General features: G+C 40.7%; 1 protein-coding gene across 3 annotated transcripts in view; it reads right to left on the bottom strand.

Annotated features, from left to right (window-relative positions):
* Window positions 1-19846, bottom strand: part of LOC118211926 (collagen alpha-1(XII) chain-like) — a 72509-nt gene that overhangs the window by 1772 nt on the left and 50891 nt on the right. For 2 of the 3 annotated variants that reach the window (XM_035389517.1, XM_035389530.1), the window contains 19 exons: window positions 19060-19224; window positions 18855-18893; window positions 18346-18484; window positions 17110-17252; window positions 16574-16683; window positions 12466-12618; window positions 12228-12305; window positions 10574-10660; window positions 10004-10057; window positions 9137-9232; window positions 8609-8662; window positions 6830-6883; window positions 6542-6595; window positions 5873-5944; window positions 4053-4088; window positions 3902-3968; window positions 3550-3732; window positions 2974-3051; window positions 1395-1568 (listed from right to left, as the gene is read on the bottom strand). In XM_035389517.1, coding sequence (XP_035245408.1) covers window positions 1395-1568; window positions 2974-3051; window positions 3550-3732; window positions 3902-3968; window positions 4053-4088; window positions 5873-5944; window positions 6542-6595; window positions 6830-6883; window positions 8609-8662; window positions 9137-9232; window positions 10004-10057; window positions 10574-10660; window positions 12228-12305; window positions 12466-12618; window positions 16574-16683; window positions 17110-17252; window positions 18346-18484; window positions 18855-18893; window positions 19060-19224 — 1836 coding nt within the window. Of the gene's footprint in view, window positions 1-150; window positions 343-1394; window positions 1569-2973; window positions 3052-3549; window positions 3733-3901; window positions 3969-4052; window positions 4089-5872; window positions 5945-6541; window positions 6596-6829; window positions 6884-8608; window positions 8663-9136; window positions 9233-10003; window positions 10058-10573; window positions 10661-12227; window positions 12306-12465; window positions 12619-16573; window positions 16684-17109; window positions 17253-18345; window positions 18485-18854; window positions 18894-19059; window positions 19225-19846 lie in introns of those variants that run through there. The other variant, XM_035389524.1, reaches the window with a different exon arrangement.

Genomic DNA, 19846 nt, shown 5'->3' with positions numbered 1-19846 from the left:
TCAGGAATCATTTACAAGGCACACTTAGTTTTATTTACAGATATCACCTCTACAATCTCATGTTAACGTCATTGTTTGTTTTTGTGTTGTTCACAAATCCACCTTGTTAGTAGTTTTGCATGCTCCATCGCTGGCTGAAGCTTTGTTTCATTCTCTCTCTTTCTCTCGCTCTCTCTCTCTCTCTCTCTCTTTCCGTTCGATGTTTTGGTTCAAGATGCAAACAGGCCACTATGTTGCCATCGCTGTTGCTTGTCTAGTAGCTGTAAAGTGTTGTTAGTGGCAGTCTCCTCCATCTTATGTGACGGTCAGCAATGTTGAGTAATCATTTCCATGAGGTTTATCCTGTGCGGGCCCATAAGCATATGAGCAAATATCTCAGAAACAGGAAACAGCTTATTTTCGTTCAGAAAGCAGCATAGCCAACTTAAAAGATGTACTATGCCGAACCTGAAACAGGTTAAAGAAGATGTTAGTTTGTTTTTTTGTTTGGGCGGATGGGGATTTGCTTTTCTGTCTAAAAAAGCAATGGAATATTATGGTAAATAACTGCCAGAATGAATCCGTTAATGAGAGAAGCATTGCAGTATATTTAGGGAAATATACAGTACTGACACAAATTATGGAAACACTGCATATATAAACAGAGTTTGACAATTAATGCAATATTTTGCAACAATTTCTCTTTTTGCCATAATAAACATAATATATGTAATATCAACATTAAACAAAAATGAAGAAATAGTTAGCATTTATTTTAAACAATTAATCATTACACCTTTCTATATGTATTCGTATTAATTATGTATATTAGTCATACCCATATAATTCAGCAGTCTAATGTATCTTACTGTTGGAAATTTTATAAGTATGTATTTCTTAGTCCAGTATTTTTCTACATAAAATTATCATATTCATGCAAGGAAAACCTTTTTTTATTTTTTGTGTACTTTAGTTCAAATTATTGATGGTCACATAATTTCACTACCACCCGCAGTCTAGAAGATTTGGATACGTTTTTACAGACCAAAATGGCTCCGAGATGCAACAACAAAAGAGCACAGATGAACGTTTTAAGAATACTAAACTTCCTTAAACAGTGTTTCCATAACTTGTGCCAGTACTGTATATATACAAATCAAAGTAGTTAATTTCATGGAGGATTAAATGCTGTGTGGCAATTTATTACTACAATTTACATGTTCTTTTCCATTTGCCTCACAGCATTACGGATTAGTCACATGCCACTTTTGTAATCCACAGTGCCGGGCGACCATTCTTTCAGGGGGTGGGAGGTGTACCATAACAAATATTATGGATGTAGAAGTCTAACATATATGTTGTATTTAGTGGCTTCTACCATCGTGTTCTAATCGATTACGAGTAACGGTTCCTACCTGGGTATCCTCCTCCACCATTGTAAGGAATGCCAACGCACTGGGAGGAGTCGCAGTAGCCAGGGGGGCCGGGTGGACCCCGGACCCCTGGGGTACCATTGCGACCAGGTGGCCCACGAGACCCAGAGGGGCCAGTGGGTCCTGGGGGGCCAGTTCGGGACTCGCCTGGTGGGCCTGTGTGGTGGGGGTTTAAAAAAATTCAATAAATAACAAATAACAGTGGCTCCCCAGAACCATCATGACATAATCATCCAATTTCAAATGGCAATCACAGGGGAAAATTGGTTTGCACCACTGTAATTTAAATATTTAGACTGGTCAATTAAAAAAAAAAAAAAAAAAAAAAAAAAGAGTGCGGTGGAGTTACCCCCTGCCCTGGACTGTCTAGACACTGTAAAGCTGAAATGGAATTTTCCCCTCTCTCTCTCCCTCTCTCTCTCTCTCTCTCCCTCTCTCTCCTTCCCTTAAGTCAGCACATATGTTGTCAATAAAGCCGCCACAGCACGGCCAATTTGTACGACAATCCGATTGGCCAATTGGAACAATGACTCATCATCACTACACTCTCTAACGTTTAGGCTATTTTTTTTGTTTCTCTCCCTACACTGGATCAGACTTGGCAGTCTTTGAATGAACTGTGTGATATTTCCACTCCTGTTTGACCTTCTTCCCCCACCCCCCAAGGGAGGCCTTGTTCAGACCATGTATTCGCAATTAAACTGGACGTTTCAGCTCCGGTACCCAGAAGCCCCGGGTGGATGAGGTCATGCTTTTTTTGGACCATGCTGTAATTGCTGAAATTTAAACCTGCCTTCCTTAAGGGGTAAAATGTGAAAATTCACCAGGTGGTTGTTGGAAAGGTCGTTGAACCTCAGGATCTCACTGTGACAAACAGTCCACTTGAAACGACAATCAGTGAAAGCACCTTGTGAAAGTGACCCTTTGAAGATTACTCATCTTTTTGAAATTGCTTTGAAAAAGCTTCTTTTTTTTTTAAAGAAAAAAATCTTATTATATCACTTCAACTTTCTGTACGACATAAAAGTAAATGTAAAATATCACTTAAATAAAAAGTATCTAGCTTGATGTGAAGATGATCAAAATATGATCTTTTGGAGAGAAAATTGACCAAAAAATAGATCCAGCCAATCATTTTCAGAACTAACATTCTTCACTTCTGCAATTACTGTAATTCAGTTCTGTTATGGCATCACGGCCATCCTCAGGTCACTTGTGACGTCATCTGTCTACAGATGTCGACAGAACAGCATTTGGCTGAGCAATTCTTTTTACACAGCTAAAATATAATTTAATAAACACATCTTCCACTGTTTGAACTAAGGTACGCTCAGATACCTCCATGCAAAATACAGTTCGGTTTGCACTACTGTGGCAGCGCTTGGAGAGATAATTCAATTCCCTAAGAGCTCAACAGCACAGACATCTTTGCCATCACAGAATTCAGCCTTAGGTCTGACTAACAGCAGTTATATGCTGCTTTGCTTCAGGCTCTGTAATTCTGTGCAATACGGTTTTTTTTGGGTGGACAGCTGGTTTTGGGTATACGTATGGCACTCACCAGGTAGTCCGTTTTCACCTCTTTGTCCTCGTGTTCCAATACCTGGGGCACCCCTCTCCCCCTTCTCTCCAGGTGGCCCTGTGTCATCAACAAAGGCAGTCCATGAACAAGCAAGTCACCTTGTGCTTTTTAATTTTTAATATTTTACCTACAATGTATTTCCATAGTACTTGTGTAATGATAATAATAATTATTATAGTGTCTTTTTACTCTCATAATCTGAACCACTGCATTTATCAATGTTCTATCTATGCTATTTATACTTTTGTCCTTCTAGACATTACATACTTTACATTTTACCCTGTGAACATGTTTTAGGATCATTTGATGAATGGGACAGAATTTGGAACAAAAGAGAATGAGAAACATCACATGGTTTTCTGTTAAATGAGAGACACCTGGGGGATAGCTGCACTTGGTCACATGATCACACTGGGGCCTCCAGAATTCCCTAGGTGTTTAGTGCACTTGGTTTGTGGAAACGCACAATATTACGGATATTCTGGCTGCAATTGTATGGTCTGACGACAAACTACAGTAGATTCCTTTACATAAGGGTGCGCAGGAGGAACACACCTATTTCACCCTGAGGACCAGGTAAGCCCGGGTTTCCAGGGAAACCATTTCGTCCCGTTTGACCTGGTTCTCCGCGGGAACCGTCGTTGCCAGGTGGGCCAGGAGGGCCTGCTGGACCAGGGCTGTTGCTGCGGTAACCATTGGGGATTTGGTTCAACATCATATCAACCCTGCTCATTTGACCTGAAATACAATGGGAATTTTAAAAATATTAGCAATATGCATAAGTACAGAAATACAGCCAATGCCATCTGTAAGGTCTAATGAGAGATATGACAAGGAGTGATGTGTGTGTGTGTGTGTGTGTTTTATGTGTATTCTCAAAATCAAAAGTTTTGGCTCAATCACTTACTATTGACCACCTGCTCACACACTTGTCTGGCTATGGACCGCATCATGTTCTGAGTCGCAAAGTCTCCCTAAAAGAATTCAAAGGAGAATTTAGTCCCAGTGAAAGCACCTTTTACAGCAATTTATTAACAAACATGATTGTTAGCACTCACCCTTTCACCCTTTTCTCCTTTCATTCCAGGGTTTCCCTACAATCATTCACAAAAAGAAAATATTCAAGAGTGAACAACTGTTCCAAGGAATTTCAGTATTACAAGGTTAAGGGTACTGTCACCCAGAAGCATGAACCTGCCTGTATTGTATGATTATGCTGAAATAAGTTCCCATTTGGAAATGACTTCTTTTTGAGACAATGGAAAACATGTTTCATAAAAAACGAAAATAAAAATTGACTTGTTTTCCAATTTGGAATACCCTATCTCAACATTGTCCAACCCAGTGCTGTGACCTCCACTGTCAAATTTGTGAAGGCGGAGACCAGTACACGAACATGTGCCACTGCTCCCTCTCATTACTGCAGTCCTTAGGCCGAGCTGAACAGCCGCTGTGCTGAAGGACTGCTTAATTGGCCTTGAATGTTCATGCTGTTGCCGATTTTTCTTGGTGGTTCCGTAATACATCCTTTTCACTTGATTGTCTGAGACAGAAAGCAAGCAGCCACATAGCATGTAATATACATGACATAACATGATTGTGAGTAAACAATCAGATATCTCTTTTCCACACACACACAAACGTGTGTGTGGGTTGCACAGTATACTTCTGGAAAGGTGGTGCAAACTTTAAAATATTTTATAACATTGATTTTTGGCTGGACCGCAACTGAGGGGCCAGCCCTACAAACGCGAATGTCCGTGAGTGACTGACTGACTGACTGAGTAATGAAGTTACACCATTGGTCGGCCGAGTCATGTGTGTTAGGTCCAGCCATATACTAGGTTTTAACCAGGTTAAAATAATAAATAACCTACTTTTTTTAGGTCATTTTCCATTAAGAGAGATGATTGCTCCTTCATGGTTAATAAAGCTCAACAGTCAGCACATGTGGTCTGTTGCCATGTATCCCTTGCATTGTGGTCGCATTTGCATGAAAACTGATACAAAGGAAATCAAGGCAAATCACAGGATCTCCTCATGGGCAACCCCAGACAACATCTGATTCAACTTTGGAAAACGCGGTTTAAAAAAAAAAACTCTATTCTTTTTAAACTCTAATTTCCATGTTATTAAAAACGTATCTGTGATTCCCATTTAATTCTGAGGTGGCTCCCCATCCTTGAAAAATCTGTACTTTGGCAAGCAAAAATGACTTTCACAGAGAATTTCCAGGGGGTGTTGATATATTATGTTTTCACTTAAAATTTTGGTAAGAAACTGGATGCCCGTGTCCACCGAAAAAAAAAATCTTCCTCAGCAGATGGTTTCTGAATCTCTGCCCGTGCAATCTGTCAAAGTACTGCAACATAATAATCAATGTTACATCGTTACAGTGTTTTCTTTTGGATAATTTTCACTCTTGTGCCTAAAGATTCAAAAGTTTACAGCCATTAAATAGTGCACAGGAGGTAGTTCGATTAGAATGTAAAGGTCAAGGCTTACATGTATAAGATACCTGCCGGGCTGTCCATCCAGATCATATTTTCTCATTTAAAAAAAATTCTAGTTGGTTATAAATAATTTATGGTCAGTTGTCTTCATACATGTGGAGAGAAAAATTCTTGACCTATGTTCAAATGTCCATATGAAGTCTGGTCAGAACTGAAATACTGTATGTTAATGTGTATTTCTTTCACTAATGCCGGGCCCAGGAATGTTTTATGTTAACCATAAAACTGTGATTACGTGACTGGCCAACCTGATACAGGAACTATGCCAGATAGTACTGTGGTAAATGGCCTCTCCTTGTCTTGAAATCACAAATTCAAAACTGTGTTAAAAGCTTGGCATATTTACAGCACCCATCAATGCATACCTGGCGCCCTGTGTCTCCAGGCTTTCCAGGTTTTCCACTGGCTCCTGGCATTCCAGGATTTCCAGGACCTCCCTAGATGGGAAAAGAGAGCATAACAGCAGTGAAAAAAGGAATCACCAACTGTGATTCCTTACATTCATACAATCACTCTTCAAACTTGCAGGCATGGTGAATAAAAATTTGAGCACTGATGCATATGGTGAACAGTAAAAAAGCTGCAACCTTTTCTGAAAAATTATATAGAATAGGTATATATTTTAGCTTGACATGATTTATTTTAAATTATGAATTGCTCTCAAGGGAGACTGTGGCAAATGGAGTCCACCAGGGATCAGTGTTGGGACCGCTGCTCTGCCGTTAATTAGAATACATTCATGAAGACATGAGTTGCATAAATGTTATATTTTACAATTAAATTAAGCTCATGGTTGTAGAAAATAGTATGGAAGTTCCAACAATATTTCAAGATTTAAATAAAAACTGTGTGGCTGGAATTATTTTGGCATTATGTTCTTTGGTTGGGTGAAATGCAAAACTTTATTCACAATAGCATATAAAGATGTTTAAAACTGCTTATACACACGTTTGTGACTGTGACCTTTGCATGCAATAACACAGAAACCCCTCTGACTGCCAGATAAATATAATAGTTCCCTTGTGAATACGCACCATTGGTCCAGATGGGCCCCTTGGCCCTGAAGGTCCTTCCTTTCCTGGGGGGCCCTACATTACCAATAAAAAAATGGTAAGAAATGAAACCAGTTCATACATAGATGCAAATTCAAACTGCACAGTAAGACAATGCATGTTTTTCAATTTATAATTAATCATTTGTAAGTATTGACGATATCCCAAAGACTTCAATACAGCTTTAATTGACAGTGAGACACTAAAGCACATAAAAACATAAGAAAGCAAATATTTTTCAACATCATACGATAAAGTCCATGAACTTACTCTTGGGCCGCTGGGTCCAATTGGACCTAAAGAGCCAGCAGATCCAGGGACACCCTAAGAAGAGAGAGAGAAACATGCTGTTGAACCAAAATGTCTCCTCATAATCCGCATTTGTGAATATCCCCCAATTGGTCCAAATAACTCTGAACAGTTTGTATTAATGCCAATATTATATGCATAAAATAACAATGAAGCTCTATCTGGATCTTGGCTGTGAAGGGCCGCTCTTTTAACGTCAGATGTTTTCCTCCTTTGAAGCCCAGCAGAAGATTTAGAGGGAAGGTAATGCACTCCAGATCCATTTCAGTGTTATAAACCTTGTCATGTTATGAACTTGGTTGCACACTCTGAGTTCATTAAATTCATATTGCCTCTAAACTACTGTCTGCTTTTAGCTTCATAACCCATCTGTACCGCAGTCACTTTGAATGAAGGATTCTTGACAAATCGTAGAATGAATTTCCAAAACGTATTTAGCTTCTTAGGTGAGTATATACAGCCATGCAAATATTGTATAGCTTAACCTTTCTGTAGCATAATCAGGTTGTTTGAGGAGAAATTCTTGAAGAAAATGCTGTAAAAAATCATTAAAACTGAGATGTTTTTTTTGTTTGCTTTTTAATTTTTTTTGTTTTGTTGTGTCCTGTATGGGGAAATTTTAAATAAAGGATTCATCATCTGACCACACAAGCACACAAAAAGTCAATTTAATCCAAAACGAGTACATTCCAACAGGAGCTTTCTTTCTAGTGTTGAAGCAGATTCCTGAAGAGTGGAGATGGCACCAGCAGTGAAAATAAAAATCCCAAAATGTTGGAGCTGTATCATCCTCCTAGTGAGCAGAAAATAAAACCAGGCGACCAGGCGTGTTTTTCTTTATCTGTGGTTCAGACTGACCAGTTCATTTCAGGGCAATCGTTAAATGAGAGCTTTCAGTCAATTCAAGGTTTCCTCCTTGCATCAGCAAACAGTCTACACAGATGAGAGGACAGGTGTGCAACAAAATACAAAAACTACAACAAAACTGCTAAAACGACAGAATCATATTAGGGTAAAATGATTGGCCAGGACTGATTAGCCTATGAAGTTGGAATTGTTGCATTGGTTTATCACTCTGAACCCCATTTAGATAACCTCGTTCCTGTGTGAAAAGCCTCCCCACAAGACCGCCCACATGGTCCCCTGGCAGCATACACTGTACAATCCACAAGGAATTCCACGCATTGAGGGATGCGGTCTGGTATCCAGGGACAGCGTTCCTCCGGTTTTCACGATTCCTCTTCGGCCAGGAAGAGGTATCTTTGGATAACCTTGGAGGCAAGAATGTGCAGGGGTGTGGGAACTGCTGTGCACTCGGATCCACGTTGAGTCAGCTGGAAAAACCTCTCCCATGGTGCCTGTCAGCGCCGTTTCTCCATGGGACAGAAGCCCACCTTGCCACACATATCCAGAAAGCCACGATGCAACAGTGGTCCATTTTGGTGAAGGCCGGTTAGGAAAATCCTCAGACACATTCCATTGGGTTTGGCTTGGGCCACCTATTTTCACTGTCAACCCATCCAAAGAGCACAGTAGCAGCATCCGTCATGTATCAGAAGAAAGCATATAGATTCACAGCTCTGACTGATGGCAGCTGTTCCGTGTTGAACTTTCATAATATTTTCTGGAGCCTGCCACGTGGAGGGCTTCCAAAATAGTAGCATTAATATTCACTGTGGACAGTCCACAGTTTCCTTTCCAAACCCCACTGTTAATAAAATTGCCTCAAACAGTACTCACTGCGCGTCCCTGTTGACCTGGATCACCAGCATCTCCTTTAGGTCCAGGACGGCCCTGTGATAAATAAAGAGGGGAATCCTCTCAATTTTAACACCTTCAAAACTTTTTTAATTTACTCTTTCTTAAAATAAACAAAGCAAACACTCATAGGCAGCATCGCATTGCCCACATTTACATTCATCAGTTATCTCTTACGATGTGCTGCTGGAAAAAAAGGATGTGCCGTTTAAATATGTAAAGGCCTTGTTTATTTCACAGTTTCTGAACACTCTCCCTGTCTCCCTGCACCTCAGGGAGGTCATCCGAGATGTTAAGCTCATATCCCAGACAAGAGAACAGTGCCGCAAAGCCTATTGCCCACAATCTCCCCACACCCAATAAAGAAATCCTCTGAAAAATAAATATGGGAAAATAGGCCTCATTATCTCCCTTCAAGTGAAGGAAAAAAACCCCAGCAAGATGACAACGCACCACAGGGTAAAGAGCTGCGTGCGGCGGCTGCGGTTGTGGACGCAAACATAGACTTACAGGCTCTCCAGGAAGGGACAGGCCACTGGGTCCCTGAGGGCCAGGGGGCCCCATAGGCCCCGGCAATCCCAGCTCTCCTCTCGTACCTTGAGGACCCTGGAAGAAAAGAGTTTGTGAGATTTGGAAAAACCTTTCCTTTTAAAAGCTCACACATTTCTTTTGGTATCCTTTTCTCTGGCTGCAGTTATTATTGCTGGAAGATGGCAGCAAAGACCGAATGGGGATGTGTTAATAAGCTCCGATTGTTCCATTGTTCTTCCCCAACCTCCAGGCTGAGTGTTCTTGAAGCATAGCAGTGTGCTTTCAGAAAGACTTGCACTCTGGAGCGATTCCACATTCGTTCTTTTACCACTGACTTAAAAAAATAAATGTACGTGTGTGCTGCTTTTCTTCAATATGAAACAGTTTAACTTAAGTTAAATGTCAAATTTTACTTTTTCTCCACTAATTTGGGCAATTGTTGAACTTAAGCATTTAATGGTGAAGAATAACCACCATGTTTTTGTCAACACTTGGAACTGACATTTATGTGAATAGCTGACAGCAAGAAAATGTAGTATCAATCTATTAACTATAAAAGTGCAAGGTGGAATGTGTTTGTTAAAAGATGGATAGTTAGGACTTGTGTTTGTTAAGAGGTGGATTGTGCAGGTTTGTGTTTGTTAGCAGTGGATTTTGAGGATTTTGTTTAGCAGCTGTTTGTGCAGGTTTGTCTTTGTTAGAAGTTGACTGCTGAGATTTAGGTCCATGGTTGCTTATATCAGTTTGTGTTTGCAGAGGTCGTTCATGAGCGTTTGTGTTAGAGGTGTATTGTCAGGGTCGGTGCTAGAGGTTGATTTTGAGGCTTTGTGTTTGAAAACTACTTACCGATGGACCAGATTCTCCCCTTTCTCCTCTGGGGCCTTTAGATCCAGGGCCACCCTAGGAAGAGAAGATAATTATGGACTATTTATTTGTAGTACACATAAAGCCTCCAGTCCTATATATGTTTTATAACATAATAATGCATAATGGTAGCAAGTTCAGTCTAATGGATCTCTTGATTCAAAAAATATATTTTTACTCTATTCAATTAACATTTGGTCTTATCTTTGACTTTGTTGTTTTTTATATTCACCAACACAGTGTGGTGAGTTTGGCCAAACTTAACTTGCCAAATGCTTTAAGGAAAAAGGCAATACTTCATTTAATAGTTAGTGAAAGTTAACGACAGATGCGGCTTGAATCAAGGCCAGTGACAAAGGACCAGAAGAACAGCCAAAGATCCTTCCAAATGTTTTTCCTTCTGTGCAGTTATCATCATCATTATGCCATCATCACAGTTGTACTCCGTATGTGTGTATGATCCCACCAGCGACAACAGGAGAAACCAGCTCTGCCAGATGAGTGTAGCTGAACAGAGATGGAGACAGAGACAGATATGTCTGATGTCTTTACCGGAGGTCCAGCGGGTCCTGGGGGGCCGATGCTGTCCTGTGCACATGTGCAAGAGTGGGGGAGCGACGGACATTTCATCTCATCTCTCTGACACCCATGATAAAAAGAGACAGAAGGAGGTAAAAAGAGAGAGAGAGGGAGAGATATGAGCAACTGTTTTATGTGTGCTAAAATTCATATGGGGCTCCCTGCCCCACGGGATAGTGCTCAAAGTCTCCAGGCCATTTCCAGAAATCCACAAAGTGAGCAGCGGTAGGAAGGTCAAAGATGTCAACCGGAAAACAAACTCTTCTGACCCGGTCACCGGAAAAGTAAAAAGGCATCTTTAAAATCCATACATCAGAGTTATAACTGGCCCAAATGGCACAAGCTTTAAACCCAGTGCAGCATATAGGAAATGTGCTGCAGTGCGATTTTAGTAGACATTTTACAACCAAACAGCAAAATGCTTCTTTTTTTTTCTTTACAAATTATATACAATTATCACTCAACAGTTTTTTTTCTGCAATAATGCAATTTTAGGCTGGAAAAATAACACACTGTCATAAAATTAATCATAGACAAGAATGTTAATATTTAGTATATTAAGTTATATTTTAAAACAATACTAATGCAAGGAAATCTACTCAAAATGTATTTACTATACGTCCATTAATATTATGGGGCCACAGATTGTAATCCCCTGGAGTGCAACACCTCACATTACATAACAGAGATAATGGAGGCTAATCACAAAAAAAACGCTAATCTGTTACATGCCGGAGGCAGAGGATAACTGAAGCTCTCTCCAACTGCCTGAACTTCAGCCAGAAAACTGTCTCACTGACAGACACCTAACCATTCAAGCAGCAGCAAAGTATATTTTTTAAACATTGAAGGGCACCACCCAGGCTGTGCTCTGCGTGAATTTCAATACTATTTCAAATTTTATTTTTAAATCATAATAGTTATAGAGCAACCTATGAACAATAAAGAAATAAAACTGGATTCCACAGTCAGTTTCTGAACATAACACTGAGGGAAAGATCATTTTTTTTCTATAGGGCCAAGATTCGCAGGATGTACGGACTATATATCAGTTTCAATGAGGCATGCCACTGAAGAACTTGAGAACTCTTGAAAAGCACTTGGGCCCGGTAAAACTCATGTATTATAATGCTTCATTTTCTGTGACACGTAGGTTGAATAAATTACATTTTATATCCTTTGGAAGTTGTGTGTACTACCAAAGAGGAAATCTACAGTGCAGAAGCTGTTGTCAAGCAACTTTGCCAAACATGGAGTCATCAGATAAGGAGAAGGTCTTACAAACTCAGCATCATGTCAATGGGGACATAAATGTATAAAGCAGTGGTTCCCAAACAGTGGCAGAACAGAGGGTCCTAACCCCAAAAATAGAAGTGAAAGATTGTAACTACACATGACAATAAATATTAAAAAGCTATTTTATTCCTCTTCCATTCATATTCAAACCAGTCAAATTATACTCTGCACCTGTTATATGCACTGTATTACTTTTGGTGTAGATGTAGCTGTTTGGGAACCACTGGTACACAGAAAGGCTTTAGGTGATCTCCACAAGGCTGATACAAAGCATAAATGCTCCATCTGTCTCCCCACACCCCAGTGAGATATTTATAGAGGCTTCTCTTACCGTCGATGGCAAGTCGCAACATCTGTCTCTGCTCGTCCAACCCAAGCTACAGACGATGTCAAACATCTGGAGCTGGAACTGCATGGGAAGTTCAGAAACAGCATGTGTCAAAAAAAGCCTCAAAGCATTGACAGAGTATCATGGTAAGTGATAAATAAAATAAAAACAAATTTTAAAAATAACATCTAATATAGAATGAGAAAAATTAGTGCAACCAGCTTTGCCAGGATTTACTCACTGTTGCTGATTCGCCCCTGGAGCCACCAGCCATTTTACCCAGAACTTCATAGCCATCCAAGGAGACGTTCTTGGCCTCCTTGATCTCTTTCTCTGCCACTTCCTGACAGTCCACGTTCAGCTTGACGCTCTTCGGGGAAACCGTGATGTGAAGCTGGAAAGAGTCGACAGGGTGTCACATTTTTTCTTTCCAGTGCAAAATCATAAAAAATCACGAAATGCTGATATTGCAAAGCTCAGCTAGTTTTCTGAAGATTGGAGGTCGGTCAAGAGAAGCTGTCTGCTGAGGTGTTGTCTCCTTGAGAATTTTTACAAATTTAAAAAAAATTATTTTGGCTATGCCGAACCTTGATGGAAATGTGATTTTCTCTAATCCCAAGGAAAGTTACTTGGAACTGAAGACAAAGGAAGCATTGAAGGCTAAAGAGAGATTCTCCCGGAAAGCATATGAAAAAATATGGCAAGAACAAGTTGAATCCACCTAAAAGGGAAATGGAAGCAGTAAAAAAAGATGCATTGCTTTACAAATGTGCCCCTAGTTGCATTCACATTTCCACTGGTTTCTCCGCAGATTAAAATGAATCAGAGATTATTACATGGAATATATGGTAATATAGACACTGATGCTGCTGTGGGAAACTTCAACGTCAGCTGCTTTCTCATTAACAACACAAGGATAACAGTGTTGCCCTCGCCGCTGGTTACTGGAAAGGCTCCCGTCTCCCCAGCTGCGGCATAGAGGCAGCACTTGTGGTACACCATTCATGAGTGCTCTTTTCAGGAGTCATTTCCACAGGGCTGGTGTTATACTGAAAGTTTTTAGTTCCCATTCCAGTTGGTCAAATTTTGTTTTTTGGGGAGCCATCAAAAGATCCCTCACATCCCTCACGTCAAACTCCCTATCGTGCATGGTCCCATTAAAAAATTTTGGTCGGATTGACCCTGCGACATACCAAAGCTGGGGCCAGTTGCCGTTTTCACTTCATCAGGAAACCATGAGAGATGGACTGGCAACCAAGCATGGCATTACGGTAAACTTCCTTGGCAATCACTCAAATAATTATGTTCCACGTTTTCTGCAACACCAATCTTCTGCAGCTTCACCCAAAATCTGAAGCTAATGTCTAAATATTTGGATCCTTGGATTTTGCAATCTCTTATGTCAGTGATCCTAGGAAGGCTTGGTGCTAATTATCACACCAATGCTGGAAGATTTTACAAACAGTCGAACTACCACACCATTCAGTCATTCAGCTTGCACACCATGATAGTGCAAGATACTGTGCCAACTACCATAGGTAACATGTACTGTACTTATGAGACCAATGGGCCACAAATATTAGGGTTGGGAGAGACACCTATTGACTTAATTGTGTCTGACACTGTGGAATTACAGGAATGCTGTGCTCGCAACATTATGTAATTTTAAACATAACAAGGGGATTGAGCTGCATTCAATCATTTCAATCATAGCAGAGATTGGAGCATTTTTAATCCTAAATCAGTAAACAGTAGTTCACCATTAGACCAGCTTTTTCTACTCAAGCATTCAGAATCCTGGTATGCTTTCACTTCTGTTTCTGTCATGCGGTCTTTTTCCCCCACAATTGACAGGTTACCATGACTCCCATCTCACTTTTTGTTTTATTGCTCTTGGTTAGAGCCAGGTGGGTCTCCCAAATCTCTTGATCCCCCCACCCTCTGGATCTGCCTGCAGTTAAATCAAAAGGTCATGGGTTCAGCAGTCAGAATCCAGTGAGGTCCCCACTGACCTTTGTCATGCCATAAAGTGGGCTCAATCAAACAGTCACGGACAGATTTTGCAAACGCACTAAAAAAGTAGTCATTGCCTAAGTAATAATGCCCAATTTGTCAAACAACAAAAATAGGTATGTGTGTAAACTGTGATAATTCCGCTGTGGTTTCCACATAGCCATTACTCCTTATCCCACCAGTCTACTCCACAGGAAGCAGATATAAAATCGTTATGGGTTGTATAAAAAATGTTGTATAAAATGGCCTGAAGTCCAACTGGAGACCTCAATGACTTTGAAAGAGAACTGAATGTTGAGATGTCTTTGATGTTCTCTGACCAAAACCAACAACAGTATCTATGATGATGTCAACATGGAATGAAACAGTAAGTGGAACCACACACTCCAGGACCATTATATCCCTGCATAAATTTTAAGTGAAGGGCAAAATAGGAGAGCAACCATAGATCAGCTAACCTCAAATTTAAAGCTAAGGCACGAGGGGCCAGTGGAAACAATGATAGACCCAACCCCTGTCAAGGGACTTCACATTTTTTGTTTACTATGATTGTTTACAATGTTTTGATTTCCAAGTTTCTGAAACCATGCAATCATACGGTCTTGTTTTTCCAATCCATTATGTGACACATAGCAATACCGCAGTATGAATGGAAAGCTAAGTAAGTCTCCCTGGACAGCAGTCATGCATTCATATAAGATAGTAAGAAAAAACATTTCTAGTGGGATAGACTGCAACATCAGTAACCTCAACATTTTGTTGTTTAACTATGGGGACACGGAAGAATGAACAATATATTCATGATAAATGCACATTCTCTCCTCTTGCAGGGAGCCTGTGAACAAAGTGCCAAAAATTTCTCCTGTTGAGGTCCCCTCTCATGGAAGACAGTGGCACCCAGAAGTCTGTTGAACTAATCTTTAAAGGTTTTGCTTTGCATTCCAAGTGAGGCAGACTGATCAAAGCAGACAGATTTGTTATTCCATGCTCCAAGGGCAAATTTAAGATAAACAAGTCTACAATTCAAAACATTCACCACCTGATAAAATTGCACGAAGGGAACACTGCACATTGCAATACATTCATTACAAAATGCTCCAAATGCAACCCTGAAAATACCACAGAGAAATTACAGTGAAATATGGACTAAAAAAATCAAGAGCTCTCTGGGTTGTTTCAGAGCTCACAAGCAGACGGGTACTCTCATGCTGCCTTTGGTGCTGGCTGAGATGACCTTTCACCATTTCTGAAAATCTCATTAACCTTCTCTTCCTCTTTTTTTAAAGAGCTGCTCCTCAGCATCAGACAGGGCAGCAGACACCAGCACTGATGTGTAAACCTTAATAAAACAGTACCCTCCTTGTTCCTGGCACCTGCCATTTAGCCAATAGGAAGCGTGTTCTGGGAGATTTATACAGATGCAATCGGTTTCCCTGCAATGATGACCACCTGTCATCCGTTACACTGAGAGAGAGGAGGGAGAAGTGGCTGCTCGGTTCTTGTTAGGGTCATTGAGCCTGGACCTTGGGGCGCATACAGGAAACAGGACTGACAAATCACCTAACTGACGGCCTGGAGAGGTCCTGTGGGCCACCAGGGTCACCTCCCCTAGGAGCGTTTAGCTACTAGAAGCAGCTGCTATAGAGCTAAACCAGAAACCAGGCCACCTAAAGCCCCCAGATCGAGGCCAGGCTGCATAAGAAAAACTCTGGCCTGGCACTTCCTGTTGGAACAGCTCTGTATCCATAGCATCCACATTCTCCAAACAGACAAGTCAGCAGGGGGACTGCATGTCAGTAGCTTCTCTCAAACGCTGTATGGATTCCCATCATGCAGCCTTCAACTACTGTGCGTGATTGTGTGTGTGTGTGTGTGTGTGTGTGTGCACATGTCCGTCAGTCTGTGTGTTCATTGCAAGCAAAGGTAAATTTGTACAGCTAAATTACCCTGGGTTGGAGATTACACTGAACCTCACATTCACACATAGCCAAAGCAGCTGTAAGCCTGTCCACAGTTCATGATGGGCCAATGGCCTCCACGTTGCTTTCCTGCCGGCCAACGCAAAGATAATTGCACCAATTCCAGAATTCCAGTAGTTCCTCTGAAACTGCAGTGTTTAGGCACTACAAAGCCAAACCATCTATAATGCATGAAGGCAAGCTGAAGATTTAAGCATACTACCTATGGCACATTGTTTTTTTCTGGGACTAGTCCTCAGGCAACCACACAACATCTGGGGTATTTCACAATTTGACAGCTTTCTAATGTGGATTGCTTTTTATATGAATGAATGTTAAGTCTTCTCATCCATTGGGACTTTAAAACCGGGAGTTTACCTTGTGAAAGCTTCCGTGGAAGACTTTCTTAACTTGATCATTGTCGAACGTGGCCCTCTGCACCTCACCCCTGGTGTCCTTGTTGTAGAAGGTTAGTGCTTGTTTGGAGGCTGAAAAATAATTGAGTGTCAGATGGAAGCTTCTGTTTGCTGAGGAAAATCAACACAGGTCTGCCTCAATTAAGTAACTGTCATAAATATCTTGTGCATATTCAAATTAGCTCTTAAAATAAATAGTGTTAATACATTTTAATATGTAGCATTATAAAGACCTATTTAGGACATTCACAACCATTGGTTTGTTAAATTACCTCCGATAATACCACCTTAATTGCCAACCGAATAGTTTATTGTATTTTTTTGCATGCTTAGAATTTTATCGTAACAATTAAAAGTAATGGCATAGCATAGTGCGCAATGGCTGATGCTCCATACAGGAGCAATTTGCTCATGTACACAGTAATTCAGCTGAGACGGGGGGTGAGAGAGCAGGCGGTAGTCAGCTGCTTCCACTGAGTCGCAGAGAGGTTTCCTTACGATCAAGGGTGACGCCGACTTCAGGCTTGTTGTTGCTGTCAGATATCTGCCAGATGTCGAAGGCCCGTGTTGGCGAATCCGGGAGTAGGCGCAACAGCAGGATAATCGTGTAGCTGGGAGGAAGGCCCTCTGGATGAACATCTCTGCAAAGCACAAAAATGAAAATACATACTTAAGCTTTGTCTCATTCCTTTTATGCTCACCAAGCTTCAGGACTGGCAGTCAATGTAACCTTGAATGTGTTTGTTGGAGCTTTGTATTTCCTTATGTAACTTTTTTATTTTTATGATTTTTAATTTAACTTCACAAATCAATGGAGTCACTGTATCATATATGAAAAAAGCTGGTAGGAGTAAAAAATATGAATTGTTCAATTTAAGATGATACTCGCCCCAGTGTACATAGAAACTCTAAACTCAATGGATTTAAATGACATTTGCTGAAATTGCTTATCCAATAGAATTTGTACCAAAATGATAAATCCTCCAGGCCAGAATAACCAGGTGACATTAAGTAAGGACAGTAAAGCAGTATCACTTAAATTGACCTAAGCATCTTGTCTCAATTGGCCTTATTTAGTCAAAGATGGCCTCAGCCTGACCGTGATTGGTCTAGCGTTGTCACATTATCAGCACAAACTAATTGCAAATCATTGCATAAAAAAGGCTTTAGGCAGTACAGGTCACAGCTGTGTCCCTCACAAACACAATCATCTCATTTTATGAAATTGATCTCAGCACAACTGCGCTCCTTAGAGAAGCTGCAAACATTTTTCTTTTCCCAGAAAGAACAATTACTGGAAGTTTCCATTCACACGCCATCGATCCCTCACACAAAGCAATAGGGGAGGTGTTTACGAACGAACAACGCTTTTCCTGGCTGTGGGTGTTTTAAGGCAGTCCTCTGTAGCTCTGCCATTGGCTGAGGCCATTTGCAATCAACTCTGGCTGGCTCCTCAAGGTGCTCCAGCACCCCCCTCTATGACACACACAGCAACTTCTACTGACTAAAGTATCACTAAACACTTCATTCTACAAGCTGAAACAACAAGAAGGTCCAGTGAGAGGAAAGGTCAAGAAGGCATTGATGGATTCCCAAAGAAGGAGTGGTGGAACATGGAAGGTTGTCAGAAATAATGACCACTGCTGCACAAAACAATGCTAAGGTAAAATGAATAGTGGACACCCCTGGGGAGTGAAAGGAAGAGAGAGGAAGATGGTGCTGGTTCCGGCTTACTTCGTGGGCTGGTTCAGGAAGGCATTTTTGTGGAGCCTGTAGGCGATGTAACTGTTGAAGGAGCCAGGCTCCATGGAAACCCCTTTGGTAGCAGCAAAGGTCTTGTCCGTGATGTTGAAGGCCTCCAGCATTCTGAAGCCTGCAAGTGCGATACACAGCACCAGTCGCAAATTGTATTCACAGACACAAAACAAAGGGAAGACATTTTGTGTGGTTATCACATGCACATACATATACTGTATGTAGGACCCGTGCTCTGTCTATTTGTCAAAGTGCACCAGGTTCTCCAATAATATGGCAAGCCAATAGTGTTAGTGTTTTTTAACCTTAATTCTATATTGAGATGGGAATTGGCATCTTTGTAATACTGAATGTAATCTCAAAACGTTCAGTGGACTGAGGCATGGTCATTCATTAACAATAATATGCTCACTGTGTGTACAGATGACAGAGCATCAAACACAGGCTTTCCTTCAGCCACATTCGTGTTGTAGGAATTAAATCCTTACCTGGTGATGTGAATCCATCCAGGTAAATCAAAGGGCAAGCTGAGAAAATGAGTCACAAAAAACAGCAGTTAAATCACAACGCAATGTTGCCACACAGTTATAGACACAAACAAAATCAACCTGAGATAAAGACCTCCTGTCCTATACTTCAGCATTACTTGTAGAGGTATCTGACAGTAGGATACAAAAGAGAAGTGGTAATTACTTGACGTTGCAGTTTCACAGATGAATGTGATGAGGTTGTCCTGGATCTTGGTAAAGGCGTCAAAGTCATCCACTACAAAGACGTGGCGCTCACTGGGCTTGCTCCCGATGTTGCGTAGCTCATTGATGTCAACGTCGGCAACACCGATAACAAACACACTGTAACCTGGATGGGGAAGGAGGTAGGGAGACACCAGTTCAAGATTCAATCATTTCAAAAGTAATCAAATAAGCTTTAAAGCTGAATAAGACTCCAAGAAACAGGAAAAGGTGTAAAAGAAGGTGGAGCTTCTTTAGATAGAATGGGAACTTGCCCTGAGCAAATAATCTGTTTTCCTGTCACCAGCTTTATAATTCTCACTGTTTAAATCAATCAATAAAATATAACACAATTAAATGATTTAATAATTTGAGAAATATCATCATAATTGATTGATGCATCATCTTAAGAATAATATAATGAAATAATAGTTCAGGTATTTCGTAGTAATGTGTATTCTGAGGTTTAATGAGGATAAAGGAGTTCAATATTCATACTGAGCCTGAGAATACTAGTGTGCTTTGGTTGAGACTTCAACCACTGCGTGGATATACACGGTTGGCATACTTCATATAAAGTAGTTTTCGATGGAACTGTACACAGATTAAGCTCTGTGGATGTTTGTGAGTAACCGTGGAAAGAGACATTGTAGTTGAGTTTTTCAAATGTACATTTTTGGCTCTTTGAGTCCACAAAAGTTTGGGACCGTCTGTTGTATCTTGGTGAGCTGCAGCGGATATCTACAAAA

The sequence above is a fragment of the Anguilla anguilla genome, chromosome 1 (genome assembly GCF_013347855.1).
Source record: "Anguilla anguilla isolate fAngAng1 chromosome 1, fAngAng1.pri, whole genome shotgun sequence".
Classification (NCBI taxonomy): Eukaryota; Metazoa; Chordata; class Actinopteri; order Anguilliformes; family Anguillidae; genus Anguilla; species Anguilla anguilla.
Note: the sequence above shows the minus strand (reverse complement) of the source record. Positions and strands in the feature narration are given on the sequence as shown.